Source organism: Lactuca virosa, chromosome 4 (assembly GCF_052849685.1).
Source record: "Lactuca virosa cultivar CGN04683 chromosome 4, Lactuca_virosa_CGN04683_v6, whole genome shotgun sequence".
Classification (NCBI taxonomy): Eukaryota; Viridiplantae; Streptophyta; class Magnoliopsida; order Asterales; family Asteraceae; genus Lactuca; species Lactuca virosa.
Genome location: NC_136429.1, coordinates 240077653 through 240087992, shown reverse-complemented (window position 1 = coordinate 240087992; position 10340 = coordinate 240077653). Strand labels below are relative to the sequence as shown.

Genomic DNA, 10340 nt, shown 5'->3' with positions numbered 1-10340 from the left:
ACCCACAACAAAAAAAAACTTCAAAGATAGTTCGAACATCGATAAAAAAGAAAATATATATGTATTTTGCATTAATATGAACCGTTTCACATTAAATTAAGAACATTTTCACATTATATGTTTGTTGTAATTTGTTTAAAAAATTAAAATTCTTATGGTCGAAACACTATAAAAAGAAATTTAGTATAAATGATTTACATTTTAGTCCATTGCAAAATATACGATCGCTTGTATAAAATTTTGAAAATTATATACATTTTGTTACTATACTACAAATACACAATAAATTAAGCTTTTTCAATTTACAAAACCCTAAAAACCTGGCTTTATAAATGTCAGTTTCTGCACAAACTCAGCAAACATTTTGTACACACACATCATGTGGATCTTATTTACTTCTACAATATTCGTAATTAATCAACTATTTTCCTATTCTCAAAAAAAATAAAAAAATAAATAAACAATCTCTTCTATGAACTATTTCCTCCATCAACGCTTGTTCAACTCAACAACTCCGAGTTCTTCATTAATCTTATTCGCTTGCATGATTCAACAAACATACTGCATAATCATATAGAAAATTGTTCGTTAATTATCACATCAAAACAATATCTTAAACAAAATTATTAGAAAAATTATTATGATAATCTGTTAATACACATGATGCAGACTTACTTCCATGGAACATCACCAACCAACATCCAATCTCCATCTTTATCTTCATATGTTGGAACGTATTCGATACCATTATCAGGATCCATCAGCTTCATCTCGTTTAATACATTTCCTATAACATTCATACGATATGTAAGTTTCATTGTAAAATAATCAAACATAATTACAGATCAACAGTTTATGTACATACTGACGGTGAAGCAGGAGAAGAGATCTTCAAAAGCGAACAGAAGTTGTTGATAGCTTGTGTACAATTTGAGATCTAGCTTTCTCAAATATGGTGCTCCATCAACCGCCACCTTTACATATCTGCAATCACTCTTCATCGTCATGTTCTTCCTGTAAGATCTAACTGGTGGCCATCCTACTATTTGTTCCCTATAAAATTGGTATATTCATTTTCTCAGTGATAAATTCATGAAATTAATTTCTAGGCGCGTGTAGTAAATTGTATACTCGAACTTACTTCGCCGGAGGAGATTTCGTAACGACGGAGCATTCAGAGTCGGATTGATCAGCTCCGCCCAATTTCAGATCAATAATATCGGAAAACCTTCGTTTGACTCCCGACTTCCGAGATTCACCTGGTAAACCTAACGTCAGCTCTGTATCATTGAACGTAAGGCTACCGAAGACGGCGGCGGTAGTAGGTGGCTCCGTCGTGATGTTGGACATGGATGTTTCCGATGACATGGTGTTTGGTGAAATTGGATCTTCTGTGATACAACTGTTTTCGAAAAAAGTTGGTTGTTTGAGAAGGAAAGGAATTGAAATTTGATTAAATTGTTTGTGAGCTGTTGTGACTTGTGAGGTTATATATATAGAGAGAGAGAGAGGCAACGATTATATAACCATTAAGATCTTGACACGTGTTATCTTGAGGTGTGGTTAAGATTCTCCATGCTAGATGCGGATGCATCATAAAGTTTGTGCCTCCCTGGTATTTGGGTGCATCTCCCCAGTCGACATGTGAGTACAACATTTTGATCTTTGAATAAGATCCCACCAAAATATCTTTGTGCATGAATATTATTTAAGGAAGAAAAGTATTATCAAACTTTTTATAAAAGTAGACAACATTTTAATATATTAATTTCATATTATAATTACTTATTATGTCATCTAGTATTAAAGTGCGAAATTTTCTAGTGTTATGACTTTTCTGCTAAAGGAGATAGGGATTGTTTCAATTTTTGTTAGAATATCTCCGCATAAATTCTACTCCTAAATTATTATTTTTATTTTGAAGAAGACTTAAACCCTTTATAACATATGGGTGAAAGACACTTTTCCACAAACACCTAATACCATCAAGGTTGAAAACCTTTTGATAGATTGTATATTTTTCACTTAATAAACTTAATGAGTTAGGAATTTGATCTATACAACTATGTATGATTGATGTTTTCTTTTAATTAAATATGAACATTATGACTTAATTGGTTAAGCCAATTAGCCAAAAAGTTTGATTTATTTAAGACACTAATTCTATACTTATTTTCCCTTCTTTTTTTCCTCCTAACCTCTCTCATGTTAAAAGAATTAAATATTGTAAATTTACTTTTTATTAGAGTGTTTAAATAATTTAGTCTCATTTTGAGAATTTATGTAGTCCACAAAAAAATGAGACCTTATGTATAGAACAATTGTCCAAACATACATCATTAATAAATGAATGTTTTTTTTTTTGTCACTTGTCACACTCTCATTTAATTTGCCAAATAACATTTTGTGGTTATTCTGAATTAATTTCTTTTCCACATTTCATTTTATGAGTTTTATATTTTAATAAATTCCACATAATACTTTAATGTAATAATTACAATATATGTAATAATAAATGAATGTCAATTTCATTAGAGAACGTACCTTCTTATTTAAATTTAAAAGATAAAAAATTAATTTTCAAATTAAAGCTCATTAGTATATTTTGTTTATTTATTTAAATTTAAAAGATAAAAAATCAATTTTAATAATTCATTATTTTTCTTATTTTTTTATAAATCCAAAATTTTTAAATATTTAAACCTTTATATATATATGACTATTAGAGTACTAGGTGTAAGATCCATGTATTATATGGGTTAATTAAAAAATATATATATATATATATATATATATATATATATATATATATATATATATATATATTTTAATTAACCCATATAATACATGGATCTTACACGTAGTACTATAATAGTCATCACTTAAGATTTAAACACTAAAAAATAGAATGATCGTATATTTAAATCATGATCATACAAACTTCAATATTTAAAAAACTTATTTAACCACATGTATCCATACTGGACTAGTCCTTTCAAACGGTGGCCGTTTAGTCCATCATCCATTGGTTGATCAGTGCAAAGCCAGAAATTGGAAACACATTGATTACTTAATGAACAAGAAAAAGACATCTTAGTTTACACGTAAGTAAAGTTATGTCATCTCTACAAGTAGTAATATCCATAAGCAACCAGTCACTACTACTATAGATGCCGTTAACATTATGCCTTCTAATGAATCTGACTGTTCAGAAATGGAACCGAATTCATATTGCAAATTTTCGACTATATTCCTTTACATAAATATATAAGAGTATAACATATATATATATATATATATATATATATATATATATATATATATATATATATATATATATATATATATATATATATATATATATATATATATATATATATATATATAAGGACATGGAATACAGCACAAAAGCAAAACCATGAAGAAAGAAAACAAAAGGCTCCACATTTTCTTGTTTATAGCGCGTATATGTGAGGATAAGTTAATCTTTGTAATACTTATCGTTTAAGACCTTATTTTAGTGACGTAGTAAATGAAAATAATTAAGTATTCAACTTGAGAAGCTATTTTAAATTAAAATCATAAAGTATAATTTATGGGATAATATGCATGTCGAATTGCCGATGATATCAGACTTCAGTCAGTTTCATAAGAGTAATAATGTAATATACCTTAAAAAAAATATATAATAAGACTGTATACCAATATCTCACATTTGTTTAATTTCTCTAAAGAATAAATAAGTTTATAAGAGGTGAAGCTGATTAATAAATGGTAAGATGTGATGGGCCTAGAAACATGCACGTGAGGGTGTTTGTTTGTCGGAGTTAAGAAGGGGGGGGTCATGTTTTGAATTTTGGGCCATTTCAGACAGACACGTTTCGCTTTCCCCATGACTTAATCTATATGAGTAATGAGGGTGTTCGTAATCTTTTTCGCATGTCAACTCAAGGCTGGAGGGAGTGGCCGGTGAGGCTGTTGAGCAAAAAAGGATGTGGAGCTGAACTGGAGCTCGGCGGTCTTGGTATGCACCGTCTTTTTACCCCGACAAGGAAAAAGCAAAAAGCAAAGAATAAATGAGGTGGAGTTCGGTGGTCTAGACAGTTGGCATTTCTTCTGACCTAAAAGTTGTATTAATTTATAAATCTTTATAATGTACTCATTAAATTTTGGATATAAAGACTTTATCATTTTAACTATTATAAAATGACAGTTTTTTTTTCTCATAAGAACTTGCCATTGTTTGTAAAGTTTGCATAAAAGAAGAAAATGTAAATTTATTACACGATGCTTCAAAAATATTTTTTTAAAGAAATTCTAATATTCTAAAAGTATATTGTATTTATCTTTAAAGTTATTCCTTTTTTATAATGATTGAGTAAAATGAAGAAATTAATATTTAAAAATTGAGTTTTTGACAATGTGGCATAAAAAAAGCTTTTTTTTTTCTTTCAATAAATCACTAAACTTGTAATTTACATGTTAAATACACAATTATATGACGAGATACCAGAAGCGTAGACGACTTTAGTGATATGACATTTTAAATTAGATTTGAATAAATTACACAAATGGTCCCTAACTTATTTTTTTCACTCGTATCATCCTTATAATTTTGTTTCGGATTTGGTCCTTAACAGTTACAAAAAGTCTATCATACATTTTCTTTTTTTCTTTTAACCTTTTCTTTTGTTGTTTTTTATTTAAAAAGTATGATTAATAAAAATAGGTCCAACCCTTTACAAAATCCCTTCTAAATGTATCTCCCTCGTCTTCCGCCACGGCCAAAGTTGTTGCAGTCCACAAAATGTTCCCCCTTTCTTCTCCTTCTTTAGTCGATGTATCAGGCCAGTTTTAGTACTAAAGAAAATGTAGGTCTCCACTTCTTCCTTAATTGATGTCGGAAGTGATTCTCACATCTCCTATTCTTTAACTGAAAAACAGATTTGGTGAAAGAAAAAACTGAGTGCTTCGGTTTTATGCATATCTCAATGAGCCACAAAAAAACAAGGAATGGTGACGCCATCTGCACGTGGTCACTGAAATCTTATATATTTCTTCTAAACTTTGTTTCATAGATGTAAAGATTAGACAAATATTAGAGAAGCTGGTTACTAAAAACAATTTTGAGTTGCACCACAGATGTTTGACAAAATGCTTTAAAGAGATTTATTGTTTGGAATCGGAGAACAAAACAACACCACCACCAGAAAGTTCTCTCTATAGATTCTCTTTACCCCGAAAATCAGTTTCACCCAAATTAAGATCGCAGATGAATTTGAGAAACTACGACCCAAAATCAAAATTTTCACCTCCTTCATAATTTTGTTCTTCGAGTTTATTTTCTTTGGAAATATCCAGGTTGCGGTGGCTTGAAAGGAGAGAGAGAGAGAGAGAGAGAGAGAGAGAGAGAGAGAGAATGTCTCATCAAGTTTCTAGCTATGGAATTGTAACACCTGGTTTAAGTTGGGAAGGATTTATGCGTGGACTCGGCGAGTTGGGAGGTCAACTCGTCGAGTAGGGTCGTGAGATCATAAACGCGGAACGGGACCGACTCGGCGAGTCCGAGCTGTTTAAAGAAAACCCTAAATTTTGGGTTTGCCCCCTATATAAACGTCATTATACGCCCCAGTAGCCTCCCTTAGCATCATAGAAAGACGTTTACGGCCGCACACCCTCTTGTGAGTGAAGCAAGATCAATTGGGAGCTTATCCTTGGAATTTTGGGGAGGATTCCAAGCTTGAAGAAGAAGTATCAAGGGGAAAACACTAGATCTAGCATCTAGTTCGTCTTGGGCATTGATTTGAGGTATGAATCTGTTATCTTAAGCATAAATTCTATTTGAAGAGTTGTGATCAACTTTGAGGAAGTGGAAGCAAACTTAGATATGGACCTATCACAAGGATATGGTTCCAGATCTGGACCTTCTTATGCCCCAAATATCATAAAGTTGCATCTTTTATTGAGCTCATTCCCTCTCCATGCATAAGAACCTTGTTTGAAGGTTGGTTTTGGGTGTTATGGCCGTGTGAGGCTATGCATGCACGTAAATTTTGCAACTTTACGTGATATCTGCAATAGGAGATGATGGATCTAAAGTTTGGGACCTTAAGTACCACTGGAAAGGACCGTAATCATGATGAACTTTGGGGGACTCGACGAGTCGTGCAAGTGACTCGACGAGTCGAGAGGGTTTTCTCGTTTACGGCCAAGAGTGTATGGCCAAGAGTGTACGACCAAGGGTAATCGGCCAAGGGTTTACGGTCAGAGGTGTACGGCCGTACACATCAAGGAACTCAACGACTCCCTCGGGTGACTCGGCGAGTCAGCGAGTTAAGCAAGGGAGCCGACGAGTGAATTATTGTACTCGGCGAGTCAAGGTAAACATGGACTGTTAACCTTAACTATAGACTGTAACTTTGACCACTGGGGGTATTTATGGGATTATGTTGAGTTACTTACTCATTGATTACAGGCGGTTTGGGAAGAGCAGCGTGGGATATATCTAATTACAGTTTGCCAGTTCAGCCTTTGAGAGGTGAGTCTTCTCACCATACCAATGGGTCTAAGGCACCAAGGCCGGCCCATTTTGCGATAGTTGGTTTACTTGTTATGTAAAGGTGTGATATATATTTGTGCATGATATGTGGTAGAGATAGCCTTTGTGGCTAACAGTAGAGATAGCCGTATGGCTAATGGTAGAGACGACCTTATGGCCAATGGTAGAGATAGCCTTTATGGTTGATGGTAGAGATAGCCTTTGTGGCTAACGGTAGGGATAGCTTCATGGCTAATTAACATGTGATATGTGTAGAGGTAGCTTTATAGCTAATATGTTATGTGGTTTGTGTGGGGTATGCTCTGGGGGACTCACTAAGCTTTTAACTTACCGTTTGTGGATTTGTTTTCAGGTACTTTTGAGTCCAAAGGTAAAGGCAAGGCGTGATGATGCGGCATGCACTCTATCTCTCTTTTCCGATCTGGTTTGGGGGACACTCTGATGTTTTGAAAATAATAATGTTGTAATGTTGATGGTTTTGAAAACGATTATTGGAATCTTTATGTTTTAAGAAAATGGTTGACTAATTAAAAATGAAAAAAATAATTGCTTTGTAAAATTTGGGTCATTGCAAGTTGGTATCAGAGCCTTGGTTTGAGGGATTCGGGCATACTCTCGGGTGTGTCAGGACTTAAACTAAGGAAAGGGTAAAATTGTTTTCAAAAATAACATAAAAAGCTTTTGAAAGAAGGAAAAGATGAGAGTGCAACGCGCGTGATCAGCCGAGCCAAGTAAGTATATCCCCAATATGCTAGTTATGCTATTTTGATATTTGAACTTGGATGATCGTATGAAATTTGCTATGTGTATGCTTTTAAAATTATATACGGTTAGGAGCTTATAGCCTTAGAATGATCGATTTGGCCTTATTTCCTGTTCCTTGTCTGGTTGTTGTCCTAGGGTAGAATCTTTTATTTGAAAGTCTATTTGATCCTTTTCTGTGTATAATTTGCATGCATAAAAGGCAACCTGTTGTGTTTGGACTGTTTGATGTGAGTGGAGAAAATCTTAGAATAGTCTAGGATTTAAGTTATACGGTGGTTGGTAGAATACGGTTTATTTGGGAAAAATTGGAGTTATCAGGTCGAGCCTTGGGGAAAGGTACGGGTAGGTATGGAAGGTAGTATTGGGCCCGTACTACTGAAAGCACAGGACTAGTACCCGAACCAATATTAGATCTGACAACTTCAAGGAGGACCGATGTGGAGAGATCCCTTATATGGAAATCCTGATAGTTATGACTTATGGCATTCCAGTTCAGCATGGTAGTGACACGTTTCGGGGCGGGAGGATCAGGATCGGGATCTGGATCCGGGAATGTATCGGGTGACACCACAGATGGCATGGATGAGAGGCTGCGCGAGCTTATTGCAGCCGAGGTTACCAGGGGCATCCTTGACGCTACCCCAGTCATTTTTGGGACGGTTAAGGAGGGCATAATGGAGATCATGGAAGAGAGACTCGGATCATTCCGGGCTGAGATTGTTGCGGGCCAGTTAGGGGCCCGAACTCCCTCGTTTCGGGAGTTCAAGGCGTGTGGGGCGCCAGAGTTTTTCGGGGACAGGGACCCCATTGTCAGTCAACGCTGGGTGGCGGATATCAAAAACGCCCAGCGCACGAGTTCTTGCCCGGATGTGGCAAAGGTTGGGTTTGCTTCTTGCATGCTGAGAGACAGAGCCCGGGATTGGTGGGGTGAGGTTACTAGACAGGTGGGAACAGCCGGGGTGGCTGAGATGACGTGGGCCTAGTTTGTTCGGCGATTCGATCTGGAGTTTGCGCCACCCATTGAGGTGCAACGATTAGTGCGAGAGTTTCATGATTTGCAGCAGACCACCGAGATTGTGGCGGAAATCACCGCCAAGTTTCGAGAACGAGCTTTGTTGATTCCGCAATACGCTACTGATGAGGAAATGAGGCGGACCCGATATCATTCCATGCTGAGGGACGATATTCGGGAGTATGTGAGCTTTAAGGGGTGTAAGACCCTGAATGAAATGGTGGAGAAGGCCCGGGAACGGGAAATGGAGCTGGAATCCCGTACGAAGCGGAAGCCTGAGCAGGCTCAGGCAGCAGTAGGACAGGCTAAGAAGCCTAAGACGTCAGACACTTCCAGCAAGGGTCAGCAGGGTCGGGGCCGATGTGCCAAGTGTAGCCGGGTACACAGTGGAGCTTGCCGTATCGCAGGCTCGGGATGTTATGCATGTGGCCAGCAGGGCCATATGAGTAGAGACAACCCCGTGAAGGGCTTAATCTGTTTTCACCGTAACCAGACCGGCCATAAGCGGGTCAACTGTCCGAAGTTGCAAGGAGGAGGACGAGCGGTGGCGGCGCCTGAGCCCGCCACAATGAGGATTACCGATAGACGCCCTGCTAAGGCGGAAGCTCCAGCAGTGAAGAGCCGTGCATTTCAGCTGACTACTGAAGAGGCACGCGCAGCGCCAGACGTTGTGGCTGGTACGTGATTATTCTTCCCTGCTCTATGTATCTGTTTTGCTTATGTGTATTATATGCTTGTATAGGGACCTTTTTGGTCAATGGTATGTCTGCTCATGTCTTGTTTGATTCGGGTGCAACCCGATCGTTCGTATCTCTTGCGCTTAGCAAGAAGTTCCGGGAAGCGCCGGGCACTTTGGATTCCCCGCTCGAGGTGGAGACTGCGGATGACCGCACCGTTAGTGCTACGAGGGTGTATCGAGACTGTGTCTTGAATGTACTTGGTGAGAGATTTCGAGTCGACCTAGTTCCGATACCGTTGCGAGGACTAAAAGTAATTATCGGAATGGATTGGTTGGGGGTCAACGGGGCCATGATTGACTGCAAGCATCAGTTGGTAAGGGTTCGAGCCCCAAGTGGGGGAGAACTGGTGATACATGGTGATAGGGCATCGCAGGAACCGAACTTCTGTTCGGCTGCAAGGGCTAGGAGGTTCCTGCAGCAGGGTTGTACGGGATTTCTGGCATATATCCCGGATACAAAAGTAGAGATCACGAAGGATGTAGGCAGTGTGCCCGTTGTTCAGGACTTTCGGGACGTTTTCCCCGAGGAGTTACCAGGGGTGCCTCCGGAGAGGCAGGTGGAATTTCACATATAATTGGTGTCAGGTGCCGCTCCGATAGCAAAGGCACCATATCGGTTGGCACCACATGAGATGCAAGAGTTATCTACACAGCTTCAGGAGCTGTTAGACCGAGGGTTCATTCGTCCGAGTAGTTCCCCGTGGGGAGCACCAATCCTTTTCGTGAAGAAGAAGGATGGCTCCCATAGGATGTGTATCGATTATAGAGAGCTAAACAAACTAACGGTGAAGAACCGATATCCGTTGCCAAGGATCGATGATTTGTTCGATCAGCTGCAGGGTGCATCTTGGTTTTCCAAGATTGATCTTCGGTCGAGATACCATCAGATGAGGATTCTGGATGAGGATATACCGAAGACGGCTTTCAGGACTCGGTATGGGCATTATGAGTTTGTAGTGATGCCGTTTGGGCTCACCAATGCCCCAACAGCGTTCATGGACCTTATGAATAGGGTGTGTAGACTGATGCTGGATCGGTTGGTGATCGTTTTCATTGATGATATCTTGGTCTATTCTAAGACCAGAGAGCAGCACGAACAACACTTAAGGGAGGTGTTGGAGACCCTAAGGGCTAAGAAGTTGTATGCCAAGTTCTCCAAGTGTGATTTCTGGCTGCGAGAGGTAAAATTCTTGGGGCATATCATCAATCAGGAGGGTATTTCGGTAGATCCAGCCAAGGTTGAGGCTGTGATGCGGTGGGAAGTA

General features: G+C 38.1%; 1 protein-coding gene across 1 annotated transcript; it reads right to left on the bottom strand.

Annotated features, from left to right (window-relative positions):
- Positions 1-217: 217 nt before the first annotated feature.
- On the bottom strand, positions 218-1457 carry IAA15 (indole-3-acetic acid inducible 15). The gene is made up of 4 exons (XM_079045111.1): positions 1142-1457; positions 866-1053; positions 676-787; positions 218-561 (listed from the first exon to the last, which is right to left on the bottom strand). The coding sequence occupies exons 1-4, from the start codon at positions 1366-1368 to the stop codon at positions 501-503; spliced, it is 588 nt and encodes a 195-aa protein (XP_078901237.1). The 5' UTR covers positions 1369-1457; the 3' UTR covers positions 218-500.
- Positions 1458-10340: the final 8883 nt, after the last annotated feature.

Bases quoted from the DNA above. Each gene is read 5' to 3' on its own strand.
- IAA15 (XM_079045111.1), bottom strand. From the start codon at position 1,368: ATGTCATCGGAAACATCCATGTCCAACATCACGACGGAGCCACCTACT. The intron at 788-865 runs GTATGTACATAA...TGAATGTTATAG, and splicing joins CTTCTCCTGCTTCACCGTCA to GAAATGTATTAAACGAGATG. The intron at 562-675 runs GTAAGTCTGCAT...ATGATTATGCAG, and splicing joins GTTGGTGATGTTCCATGGAA to TATGTTTGTTGAATCATGCA.